This window comes from Podarcis cretensis (genome assembly GCF_951804945.1).
Source record: "Podarcis cretensis genome assembly, chromosome: 12".
Classification (NCBI taxonomy): domain Eukaryota; kingdom Metazoa; phylum Chordata; class Lepidosauria; order Squamata; family Lacertidae; genus Podarcis; species Podarcis cretensis.
In genome coordinates, this window is record NC_137181.1 from 10,283,179 (window position 1) to 10,296,754 (window position 13,576).

The following is a 13,576-nucleotide window of genomic DNA, read 5'->3' on the forward strand; positions in this document are numbered from 1 at the left end:
CTGGTAGAGGTGGAGTCTGCATGTCCTATAAAGCTCTCAGTCGACATAGAAACAAAAATGTGCCAAGCTCCACTACACAGCCTTTCCTGAACTGGGTAAGAAACAAGTTGCCATTAGACGTTGCCCAAACAAATGTAGAGGGTGAAGTTTCAGAAGGACTTAAGGACAAGCAAGAAGGGTTTTGATCCGGCTGGCAAAATTTCTCAGTGTTGGGGTGGTGCTTCATTTCTTTGCAGAGAGAACTCCCAGGTGATGACATTCTGGGATATAATCCTCCATGTTCGAGGCCAATAGTTCATTATGCTACATCCCGAGTCTCATCAATTTCTGGTGCTTGTGTTGCATTAGGTCTGTCATTTACATTGCAGCCTGCTTAAGCAATCTCTAATGCTTTAAAAGCTCCCGATGTACATGGCAAATTAAAGCTTTGTCACTGATGGGCGAGCTTTACCTGGCTCACCTCATAATGACTTTGCTTTTTCTGAGCTTTCTTGGAAAATTCCCAGAAAATGTTCAGAGTCTTTCTGAGTTCTGGAAAACCAAGCTCAGAGGAGGTTGATCTCCCAGCTTCCCCTTCTAGTCTCTGCACAGTGGGCATTCTTAGACTCATCCTTAGGGCTTGGTGCTGCTTAACATGCTAATAATAATAATAATAATAATTAAAAAAATATTATAATAATAAATTTTATTTATACCCCGCCCTCCCCGGCCAGAGCTGGGCTCAGGGTGGCTAACAACAGTAAAATTACAGTAAAAACATAATAGGGGAAAAAACCCAATTTAAAATACAGGTTAAAATGCAATTTAAAATGCAGCCTTATTTTAAAAGTATCCCACAGATCAAAACCATAAAGGGAGGGAACCATAAGGGTCAGACTGAGTCCAAACCAAAGGCCAGGCGGAACAGCTCTGTCTTGCAGGCCCTGCGGAAAGATGTCAAGTCCCACAGGGCCCTAGTCTCTTGTGACAGAGCATTCCACCAAGTCGGGGCCAGTACAGAAAAGGGCCTGGCCCTAGTTGAGACCAATCTAACCACCTTGTGACTTGGGACCTCCACAATGTTGCCATTTGTGGACCTTAAGGTCCTCTGCGGGACATGCCAGGAGAGGAGGTCCCTTAGGTATGTGGGTCCTAGGCCTTCCTAGATGTGTGGAAGTTGTTGTTTCCCATGCCTACCTGTTTAGTGGATTGTGCCAAGAATGGTACTGTGTACCCTTGCAGCAAACGATGCTGTTGAAAAATCCCCCGGATATCTATGCCCAACTTTTATCAGTCCTCCCCAACACCACTCCCTCCTTTTGTAAGGGAGGGCTGGCGGGTAGCAGTGTTGAACCTATTATGGCTCCTACCTGAGCTTCATGGGCTCATAACGCAGGTGAGGTCTACAAACTGCCACTGTTCTGAAATTTGCGGCCATCTCTAAGATGCACCAGGGCCCAAATAGCTTTAGAGTGCAGCCTCTCTCCTTGTTGCCGTACTTTCCAACTGCAAGCTTTCAAAAGACAGATGCACTTGATAGCGCTATGGATCTTCATTTACATGTAAATTGTAAAGCAATTTATTTGTCTCCATGGTATTAGACCAATTCAAGTGGGAAACATTTTCAATCAGTCCAAATGGAGAGAGATGTGGTCCACTCACTCCCTGGTGTATTCCCCCTCCTCTAGCTTCTTCACACTTTTCCTGCCTAGGTTTTTAGTCAATCTGGAGGAGGCTAATAGATGAAGCAATGCACCTTTGGGCACATTTTCCTATGCCAGGAGGCAACAGAGCTGTCCCTTGGGATCTGAGGGCCTAGTTTAATTCCTAGGTCATGTTTCCTTTCTTGCCCTTCCTTCCTTAGATGTATATCCTACACTCTATTCCCATCTGGCTTCTGGTCCATTTCCAAACAAAATTGGTAGTGCCGGTGCTTACCTTTAAAGGCCATAAACAGCTAAAAGACTAGGTTCTCTGGAGGAACGCCAGCTCCCATATCAACCAGACTTGGTGCTGAGGTCATATTCAGACCATGTTCTGCCAAGTGCCACCACTATCCAAAGGAAGGCAGGTGGCAACCAGGAAGAAAGAACCTTTTCAGTGGTGGCAGCACTCTTTGTGGATTTCCCTCTCCAGGTAGGCCTGCCTGGCACCAGCATGGTTATCCTTTAGGCACCTGGCAAAAACTCTCCTTCCAGGCTCTATAAGGTATCTTAATGTCTCTCCCCTCCCGCTGTCAACATGTTGTTGTACACAACTGCAGCTTAAAAGGCTAAGTGAGCAGTGTCTTCCTTAGAACTCATAGAATCGTACAGTTGGAAGGGACCGTACAACACCCTGCAGTGCAGGAATCTTTTTGCTCAAAGTGAGGACTTGAACCCACAACCCTGAGATAGTGCGCACCCCGGAAATGATCTCTTTCAGCTTCTGCCTTCTGGAAGAAGGTACAGGGTTATAAAGACTAAGACCAACCAGTTTCTATCCAAATGCGATTTTGGTTTTAAACGCAGTGTAAGGAGTCCCTATGGGAGTGTATTGTATTTTAAAAATGGGGTATCCGGGTTTTTAGGGGGCTAACCAGGTTGGGATAGCTGGGATAGCAGGCTTGTTGGTTTTGAATGTCTTATGTAGATCCCCCCCTTCAATTTCATTGTTCTGTATGGGACAATGATAATAAAGATTATCGTATTATCGTAAGAGTCTCATGCTCTACCAACTGAGCTATCCCATATGATAATAAAAGGCTAGTCTCCTCTAGTATATCAACCTCTGCATCATTTGGAAGGGCCAAAAATGGAAACCAACCAGCAATTTAATAAAACAATCAGGATTTACGTGTTGTTAACTGGGTGCATTTGTTGAAACAGACCACTCCATCTGAAGAAGTGAACAAGAAGCAGCTTCTGTCACCCCACCGCCTTTCTGTCGATCAATCTGAGGAACGTTTCCAAAGGCAACGAGCTGTGAGTGCTGTCAGCATCATTACCAGTGCCATGGAAGGTAAGACGTTAAGTCCAGCTGCTCTCTCTTAAGTACAGTCAGAGAATCTTGAGAGAATGGCAGGCTGTGGTCCATCTAGCTCAGTTGCTTCACACCGGATCGGACCTTTGATATGGGAGCAGCTGCAAGAGATGCCCGTGTAGCTTCCCCTGTAACTTTCCATGGAACATTACTGTGATTGCCTTTTGAACTTCCTTCCCCAGACCAGTTAAAAGCCTTTCCCTCCCACACTCCCAAATTTGAAGGCATCCTCCTACTTCTCTCAATTCCATGGAAACCCGGGATCTAGCTTTGGGTACTTGGCAATGCAGTCCTAGACCTGCCTTCTCAGAAGTGAGTGGGTTCACAGCCTGGATGTGGCCATTTATTCGTTTTCATTCATTTATTATATTTCTATGGCACTTTTTGGGACGCGGGTGGCACTGTGGGTTAAACCACAGAGCCTAGGACTTGCGGATCAGAAGGTCGGCGGTTCGAATCCCTGCGATGGGGTGAGCTCCCGTTGCTCGGTCCCTGCTCCTGCCAACCTAGGAGTTCGAAAGCACGTCAAACTGCAAGTAGATAAAGAGGTACTGCTCCGGCGGGAAGGTAAACGGTGTTTCTGTGTGCTGCTCTGGTTCGCCAGAAACGGCTTAGTCATGCTGGCCACATGACCCGGAAGCTGTACGCCGGCTCCCTTGGCCAACAAAGCGAGATGAGCGCCGCAACCCCAGAGTCGGCCACGACTGGACCTAATGGTCAGGGGTCCCTTTACCTTTATGCCACTTTTTGCTCACACGAGTCAGAAAGCGGCTTACATGCAATAAATAATAATACAGTGGAACATCACAATTACAACATAAATCTTATTAACAAATCATCTGTAAAACAACCACCTTCTATAAAACACTGTTAACAGAACAGTTTAAAAACAGGCTAAACAGCACAACCAAAAGAAGTGTCATGTTTTGAAATTCACAAAGCATTACAGCACTCGTAATCCGCAAAACAATATTAACAACATTAACAAACTAACAACCAAAAACAAACTAAGCACTGTTGAATACACACACACACTTCTTAAGCCAATAGTTTTAATGTAGGTATCAGACGATCCTTCCTTTCCTCTTCCATTTTATTTTAAATATTATTTATTGATTACGTCTGTCTGCATTTCCTGCCTGCATCTCCTGCCCAACTTTGGGTGCCAGGATTTGCCCTCAGAATTCCTCCTCCAAGGTTTGCTTTTCTGTAGAGGGAGCTGATAGATGTGCTGTGCTATCAGCACTGCATGAACACTGCTAATTATGAACGTACGAAGGAAAGAAGCTTTGCACACCCACACAAAAATCTCCAAAATGGAATCTGGCTAAATGTCTGAAATTTCTGCTATTATTCAGAAGTTCTTGTCTGAGGCAGGCATGTGTGTGTGTGTATGTGTGTGTGTTTTATAGTGGACTGCACCAGTTCAAACACCATGCGGGGAATAAAACATTTATTTATTTATCTTCTTAACATTTACATCCCGCCTTTTACCCGCAGAAAACAAACATATAAAAAAATGAATATGGCACAGAGAAATGTTCTCATCCAGCAGTTTTCCTGCTCTGCTGGCTTTCTGTTTGCAAGATTTTGGGGTTTGGTTTTATTTTGGGAGCTTATTTAAAATTGTGACTGTCTCAGTCACTATATTCAGAAATGATGCAATCCATTGCCACCTTAGTCTTTCTGCTATATATGCTGTATCAGGCCTGCGAAGAAGATGCTGTGGTTTGGGATTGGGGGATTTTTATCTAAACAATCCAGTGATTCCTTACCTTGCTCTGCTAGAGAGAGAGAGAGAGAGAGAGAGAGAGAGAGAGAGAGATCTTGTTAAATTCTGTATCAACCATGAAGAAATGTAAGATGGCAGTGGCCCAAGCATTTCTGCATGGGTCACCTTTAACAAAGGCTGTCATGACTGCCGTGGCTTTCAGAAACTAAAGCTAGTAAGGAACAGACATATAGCTGACACGGTTATTTGCCATGTCACACTGTGGTGCCAAAGTTGGCCAAGCGGCAGGAAGCAAGGTCATTTGGACAAGGTTGAATTCCGCTTTCGTTTACAACAACCAATAGTAGAATGCAGGAAACTGCCGCCGTGCATGTCAGACTGTTTGACCATCTATTTTGACTGGCAGTGCCTCTTTAGGGTTCCCAGCAGAGGTGTCTGGCTTCACCTGCTGGCTGGTCTGCTCACTTGGATGCACCAGGGTTGAAGCTGGACCTTCTGCTTCCAGCACATGTGCTCTGCAACTGAGCTATGATTCTTCTCACCGTATTATATGTCTGTGTTGTTACTGATAGATAGAAGATAGATAGATAGATGATAGATAGATAGATAGATAGATAGATAGATAGATAGATAGATAGACAGATAGATATACTCCAGATGGGTGTGGTATAATTATTATTATTATTATTATTATTATTATTATTATTATTATTAAGATTAGCATACATGCAACTGAGCTTGCATGTCTGCTTCAAAAAACTATATTTATTGTCTTCCTTTGGCTAACGCTAGCAGTAATTCATGTCTACTGCAAAGAATGAGGTCATAGAATTGTAGAGTTGGAAGGGACAACAATGATCAGCTAGTCCAAGCATAGGCAGACTCCGGCCCTAAGAGGACCAGTGGTCAGGGATGATGGGAATTGCAGTCCCAAACATCTGGAGGGCCGGAGTTTGCCTGTGCCTGAGGCTAGTCCAACCCCCTACAATGCAGGAATATGCAACTGGCCCATATGGGGATCGAACCTGCAACCTTGGTGTTATCAGCACCATGCTCTAACCAACTAAGCTATCCAGGCTCCAGTCCAGATACTGCCACAATTTTAGCCTTCTTTCTTGCCAATGGATGCTTTGGGGTGGTTTTGCCTCCATTCTATTGAATTGCAGAGCAAGTGGCAGGCTTTTGAATGTCATTTCTGTGGTATGATTCTGCAGAGAGTTTTTATAGTCTCTGTTTACTGTATTTTCGGCAATGTGTTGGTTCTAAGGTTCTTTGTAAATATGGGTGTGTTTTTAAAGTATACTTCTGTTGTAAGCTGCCAAGTGTTCTATATCGAAAGCAGGGCAGAAACGAAGGCATTTAATGAATAAATGAATCAAGCATGTGCTCTGCCACTTGCTGTGGAACTTAGTAGACAATATATTATTATATATATTAATATTTGTGTGGTGGCGGCAGTGGCAATAGCAATAGCAGATGATCAAAATGAAGAAACACACCTGAAGGTGTAAGTTGTCCTTTTGAAGAAATATAACTGGGTTTATATCAGAGGTGGGGGGGGGGGCTTTGTAAGCCTGGTGGCTGCATTCCATTTTGAGCAACCTTCTGGGGGGCACTTGCCAGTGGGGGATAGGGCCAGAAGCAATTGTGAGCAGAGCAACAGACATAACTCCTACTTTGACTTATGTAGGCTGCATTGCAGCCATGCAGAATTCAGAGAGTTCCACCTACAGCCACATCCCCACAGTTCAGGGACATATTCCAACCAGGTGAAAAAGCACTTTGTGGAAGGTGCAGAGCCATGGCAGTTTGGAAGACATGGCCTTGGGAGAATTTGTGGTTGGATGGAGAGGCTTGACAGCCGAATGGAGGAGCTTAAAAGCTCAGTGGAATGTGTCCTTTTCCTTGCCTGCCAGCCATTCCCTGACCCCTGCGTTGTGTGCCTTGCTCCTTCTCACTTAGAGCTTGAGGAATCCCAACAGAAGTGTCCCCCTTGCTGGAATCATTTTGCCGTCCGCTTTCTCATTTGGGAGTGTTGCCCACTGTGGCTGCTGATCAAGAAGAAAGTGAGGTTCATCATCATGGACCCGTTCAGTGACCTCACCATCACCCTTTGCATTGTGATGAACACTCTTTTCATGGCCATGGATCACTACAAGATGACGGAGGAATTCGAGAACGTGCTCAACATCGGTAATCTGGTAAGAAGATTCTTCTCAACATGGATGCAGTGCATTCAGGCAGGGGGAACCAGAATGACAAGGGCCTGTCCAGCCTAGTATCCTGCTTCCAATAGTGCAGGCATAGGCAAACTTTGGCCCTCCAGATTTTTTGGCCTAGAACTCCCATGATCCCTAGCTAACAGGACCAGTGGTCAGGGATGATGGGAATTGTAGTCCAAAACATCTGGAGGGCTGAAGGTTGCCTATGCCTGCAATATGGCTGCATTTTAATGTTTTAATGTCTTTTAATCTTGGACGCAGGTGGCGCTGTGGGTTAAAGCCTCAGCACCTAGGACTTGCCGATCGAAAGGTCGGCGGTTCGAATCCCTGCGGCGGGGTGCGCTCCCGCTGCTCGGTCCCAGCGCCTGCCAACCTAGCAGTTCGAAAGCACCTCCGGGTGCAAGTAGATAAATAGGGACCGCTTACCAGCGGGAAGGTAAACGGCGTTTCCGTGTGCGGCTCTGGCTCGCCAGAGCAGCGATGTCACGCTGGCCACGTGACCCGGAAGTGTCTCCGGACAGCGCTGGCCCCTGGCCTCTTAAGTGAGATGGGCGCACAACCCCAGAGTCTGTCAAGACTGGCCCGTACGGGCAGGGGTACCTTTACCTTTACCTTTAATCTTGTTTTTAAGTTGTATTCATTCAACTTGTTTTTATTATTGGTTGTTAGCCGCCCTGAGCCCGGCCTTGGCTGGGGAGGGTGGGGTATAAATAAAATGTATTATTATTATTATTATTATTATTATTATTATTATTATTATTGGTTGGCCAGTTGCCTGCAGGTGCTCATCACTTACGCAGTAGAATCTTGAAGTTCATTTTAGCTAGCATGGCTAATGACTGTATGGCATCCAATCTTCTGTAAATTCTTTACTTACTTCACCAAACCATTTTTAGGCATTGCAAATATAGGCCATAAAAACAACAAGACCCATATATGAAATTTTAAAGTATATACAAATAAGCAGCTATGTAAAAATATGTAATAATTAGGATTTTCATTGGAGTTTCTTCCTGCTAAATAGTGCCATTCAGCACTCTAAGAAATACTATTGATAAAAACTATTTTGTTAAAACTCTCTGAGACTTAGTCCACCCTTGCAGCGAAATAAAGTGGCAGGATCTTGAGGTGCTAGACTAGACTGGACTGCTTTTAGCCGCAGGTGGCATTATGGGCTTGGATGTCATTGTGGAATGCAGCAGGGCATAGATCATGTCTCATTGATATGCAACATGTCCTTTCCAGAAGGTCTCAAATTTCAGCCGTGCATCCTTGAACCGAACCCTTTCTACTCCCACTTCATGCTTCTGCATGTGTGGAGTGAGCCCAGAAGGGACCCATTTACTCTCACAGAATTGTAGAGTTGGCATGTGCCAGGAGGGCTATCTAGTCCAGCTCCCTGCAGTGCAGGAACCTTTTGCCCAACGTGGGGCTCACACCCTTGCCCCTGAGATTAAGAGGTCATGATTCTGTCCTCTGCCTCCCCCACTGCCCCGATCCCTGGCGTGGTGGTGGCAATCAAGCAGGAAAACGTGCTGGCGGACATGCTCTTCCTAATAATAATAATAATAATAATAATAATAATAATTTATTATTTGTACCCCGCCCATCTGGCTGGGTTTCCCCAGCCACTCTGGGCAGCTTCCACAGAGACCAAAAATACACTAAAATGTCACACATTAAAAACTTCCCTGAACAGGACTGCCTTAAGATGTCTTCTGAATGTCAGGTAGTTGTTTATCGCTTTGACATCTGATGGGAGGGCGTTCCACAGGGCAGGCACCACTACCGAGAAGGCCTAGGTTTCTGTCGGGATCACTCTCATCCTGTGGAGGCTTGGGAAGGAAGCTGCGCACCCGCCAGCCATATAGTTGGCGGGGTGCAACCGGTGGGCGTTCAGGGAAAGGGGAGGCTACTGGCAAAGTCGCACAGCTCCCCCACTCGCTAGGGCACCCCTGAGAGGCTGGCGTCCTGGCACAATGAACCACTAACACCAATGGGAAAGACGGCTCTGGGTGTTTGTCTAAAACTGTAAAATTTCTAGCGCCCTGCAGCAAATGGGAAAGGAAGTTTTGGGAGGAAAGCGCCCCTCTTCCTCCAGCTGTGCTCTCATAATTGCAGGGAGCCACCTGTGACGGGAGAAGCCTGCTTACAGCTTAGCATTCTGTTCCTTTCCACAGGTCTTCACTGGGATTTTTACGGCTGAAATGGTCTTCAAACTCATAGCTCTGGATCCCTATTACTACTTTCAGCAGGGCTGGAATATTTTTGACAGTATAATTGTCACGCTAAGCCTGATGGAACTAAGTCTTTCCAGCATGGGAAATGTGTCTGTGTTACGCTCCTTCAGACTGGTAAAGTATTATGTCTGCTTGTCTGTCTGTCTGTCTGTCTCTCTCTGTCTTGCACACCCATTGCAACACCTTTTACCAGTTTTTAGAGGGAATTAGTTTAATCACACAACTCTTTCACCTGAAAACTGCAGCTCTGTCATGCATTATTTAAAAAATGACTTCTTGTTTCTCTTTTTCATAATAAAGACCATTTGAAAGTAACAATTTTCAGATATATCCTCTTCTGTAACAGAAGATGCTCTAGGACAGGCATAGGCAAACTCCAGCCCTCCAGATGTTTGGGACTACAATTCCCATCATCCCTGACCACGGGTCCTGTTAGCCAGTGGCGTAGCGTGGGGGGTACAGGGGGGGGCGGCCACACCGGGCGCAACATCTGGGGGTTAGGGTTAGGGGGCGCAAATCCACAGGTTAGGGGGCGCAAATTACTTGCCTTGCCCCGGGTGCTGACAACCCACGCTACGCCACTGCTGTTAGCTAGGGATGATGGGAATTGTGGTCCCAAAGATCTGGAGGGCCGGAGTTTGCCTATGCCTGCTCTAGGACTAATTGGGTAAGGGGAGGGGGGTGTTTTTACCTGTTCTATTCTACTCTCTAAAAACCTTCCATCACAACGAAATCAACCCAACTGGTGCAGCAAAAGTAGTCAGGCAGCCCATTGTATCCCTTTTGTGAAGTAACCCATTGGGTTCTCTGCTCTGTACTGGGTGTTAGGAACATCAGAAGCTGCCTTATTAGAGAATTAGAACATTGAGCCATATAGGTCAATATTGACTACATTAATTAGCAGCAACTCACCAGGGAATGAACCTGGGATCTTTTGCAGGCAAAGTGTATCCTCTGCTGCTGAGCTGATCCCAACCCAGTGGGTTTCTAGTCAAACCTTTCAGTCAATCCTTGTGTGTTTGTTTATCTGCCAGCTCTCAGTTGTTGGGTTGTGTTTTTTTGGTTTACAGCTGAGGGTCTTCAAGCTCGCAAAGTCTTGGCCGACCTTAAACACTCTCATTAAAATCATCGGGAACTCGGTGGGTGCTCTGGGGAACCTCACTCTCGTTCTCGCCATCATCGTCTTCATTTTTGCCGTGGTTGGCATGCAGCTCTTTGGGGACCTGTACTACAAGCACGTCACGAGAATCAGCACCACGGATCGGTTGCCCCGCTGGCACATGAACGACTTCTTCCATTCCTTCCTCATCATCTTCCGCATCCTCTGTGGCGAATGGATTGAGACCATGTGGGACTGTATGAAAGTGGCCGGGCAGCCTCTGTGTCTTCTGGTCTTTTTACTGGTGATGGTGATTGGCAACCTGGTGGTAAGTATAACAAGGCATTTTCCTCTTTTGGAAAGAGTTTCTCTGCCTCCATCCCATGCCCTCCCACTCACAGCAGCCGCTGGTTTTCAGGGTCTCCAGGGCTCATGTTTAGGACATTATGGCTTTTGAGCCTGGAACCTAGGCTAGAAGGTGTCCTCCACATGTGTTATTGCAGACTCATTGTGTGTGCTGCAAGAAAACCTATCGGAGAAGCTCGACTGTGTGCAAAGTTGATCAGAACAAAACTCAGCCCTGCTCATAGCCTGTCAGAAGCAAACAGATTGGAGTTGTGTTTGCAAAGACCCTTGGGTAGCCTCCATTGCTGCTGCCTCCTTCCTTACCCTTCCAGAGGGAACACACCTTAGGCGGGGAAAGGCAGAGGTGATAGCAGTGGACACAGAAAACGCTCTGTGCACTAGGACACCAAGACAGAAACCCTCAGGCGCCTCTTTTCAGTATCCTCAACACGCAGCACAGGAGCTTGTCTTGGCAGGAACTGGAAGACTACAGTCATCTTCTAGCTTCAGAGGGTAGTAGCGTATCTCTTGTGTTGCTTTTTCATGTGGTGGTATGGCAGGGAGTTGTGGGTCCATGGATCTCCTTTCGGGTACCATGGTTCAAAGGCTTGTGCTCTTGAATTGGTCACTCTGTGTTGTGTGCCTAAGACTGAGACATAGCATTCGCCTGTGTGTGTTATAGCTCCTGCTCTGGAGATTTTTGTAGTCTTCTGTAGTCTTTGCCCAAAACTTGGAATGCCAGCCTTCATACACACATGCAACCACGTGGAAACAGCTTCATCGGAATGGTATCTCATGCAGTCTCTGTGTGTGTGTTTGTGTGTGTGTGTGTGTGTGTGTGAGAGAGAGAGAGAGAGAGAGAGAGAGAGAGAATGAGAGATGGGACCATGTGGGCTACCACCCAAGTTTCTCATGCAATTGTACCCATGCACATCGTTGCAGAATTCACACACTCACCTACCCCACAGCCATGTAGGGTAGCGCAAAAGAGAAGCAGCTCACATGTAATTGTATGTTTTTAGAAGGAGACCTTATAATCCTCTGTACTGGCACCCTCCAGATGTTGTTGGAATTCAACTCCCATCAGCCCCTGCCAGCATGGCCAATGGCCAGGGATATGGGAGTTGTAGTCCAAAAACTTGGAAGGCACCCAAATGGCAATCCTTGCTTACCCGGCCTTTAAATGTATTGCTCTATTGAGATCTATAAGCTGGTTGTGTTTCTACAAAGCTCTCCTACTACCTAGCCAGGCCTCAGTAGAATACTTCCAGTATAGAATAACTTCATATTGGCTTGAATTTATTTATTTTTTTAAAAAAATATTTATTAAAATTTTACATAATAGAAGAAATCACAATCAAACGAGACAAAACAAAGAAGAGAAACAATCATTAACAACACAATCTAACAATAATCTAACAATAAAACACAATAAAGAACATAAAACAAACAAAAACCAAAAAAAGATGAAAATCTAGTTTTAACTTGTTGTCTTTATAACCCCCTTTCCTGACTTCCTCACATCTCCCTTTTCTGTGTTCCCCTTTACAAATTCCAATTCAGCAGTTCCTTACCCTCTTTCCAATCTTATTCAATATTATGCATTTCAACCTATTATGTTTTCAATTTCCCTTTCCTTTTAAATCCATTTTTCACATGTTCTTTATAACTTCAACCCTTATGTTGTTTATTTAGTTTCAACATAATTTTACTCTGGTCTTTTCACCCCTTTTTCTTAAAACATTTTTCCATATTTCTTTTTACTATGTCGCTGATGCCAATTTATCTTTCTATCAAACATCATTTTAACATTCAAACATTTTACAATGTTTTTGGAGATATTCTTTGAACTTCTTCCAGTCCTCTTCCACCGACTCTTCTCCCACATATTGGCTTGAATTTAAAATATGGGTGATCATCTAGGTGTTAACATTTGTAGCTGGAAAAGCATGTCAGCGATTCCTAAGCCTTTGGCATTAACTCATACTTCCTGAAATGCATTCTGGCAAATTGCAGTACTGTGGCGAAGCTGCCAGTTTCCCATCAGGTTGTGTTAGTCATCCCTGTGGAATTGAATATCTTGACCACGGCCACCAAATTAGGGTCTGCATAGCTCTCTTTAGCGCCGTTATGATGCACAACTGTAATCTCGTTGCATTTGGAGTGTCATTGACAAATGCCGTCAAGGGTCTGATAGAATCAGGGAATGGGTGGATTGAGCCCCACACACTCGCGCCGAAACGGTTTCGGGACTATCCACCCTTGCATAATGATGTTTACAGTTAGATCTTGCAAAATGGCTCGGCGCATTTCAGATGGAAATGAAGGTCACGGGGTTAATACAGCAAACTGTGGCTTGGCAAGTTATTAAGGAACGATGGAGTGTCTCGTTAACGGCACTCTGTCAGGAGTCCCGGCGATTGCCAACAATATGTAATTGTACCCTTGTTGCCTCATGTGAGGTGACACCAAGGAACCATGTGATGCCACCTGTCACTCAGAGGGGAGTTTTGTGGTGTGATTTTGAAAATTCTTAACATGCTTGCTTGGCAGTACAAATCTTGCTGCCAAGAGGGAGGGAGAGAAATACATTAGGAGCTCTGACCTCTAAACAGCTATGCTGAAATTTCGACCCTGAGATGCAGAGCTTGTGACTGCATTGCTCACTTTAGTTCTGAACAAGACAGTAGATGAATCAGGTCACCTGATACATTTATCACGAGAGAGAGAGAGAGAGAGAGAGAGAGAGAGAGAGAGAGCCTGGAATTTTCTGTGCCACACGGTTTCATACTTTACTGGAAGGTCAGATCCCGAAGGCATCCCAGCCAAGAGTCCAAGAGTGCCCCTTCAGAAAAGCCACACAAGAGCAACCAGCAGTCAGCTATCCATGTTATCTGGTGATATCATCAGAATAAAAGATCTGGATGCTGTGTCAGTG

The 13,576-nt window shown here is 45.3% G+C and overlaps 1 protein-coding gene across 7 annotated transcripts in view; it reads left to right on the plus strand.

Moving 5' to 3' along the window:
• SCN5A (sodium voltage-gated channel alpha subunit 5) overlaps positions 1 to 13,576 on the plus strand; it is a 222,509-nt gene that overhangs the window by 88,077 nt on the left and 120,856 nt on the right. For all 7 annotated transcript variants that reach the window (XM_079996335.1, XM_079996336.1, XM_079996337.1 and 4 more), the window contains 4 exons: positions 2,847 to 2,979; positions 6,695 to 6,933; positions 9,135 to 9,308; positions 10,265 to 10,621. In XM_079996335.1, the coding sequence (XP_079852461.1) occupies positions 2,847 to 2,979; positions 6,695 to 6,933; positions 9,135 to 9,308; positions 10,265 to 10,621 (903 nt within the window). The remainder of the gene's footprint in view (positions 1 to 2,846; positions 2,980 to 6,694; positions 6,934 to 9,134; positions 9,309 to 10,264; positions 10,622 to 13,576) is intronic.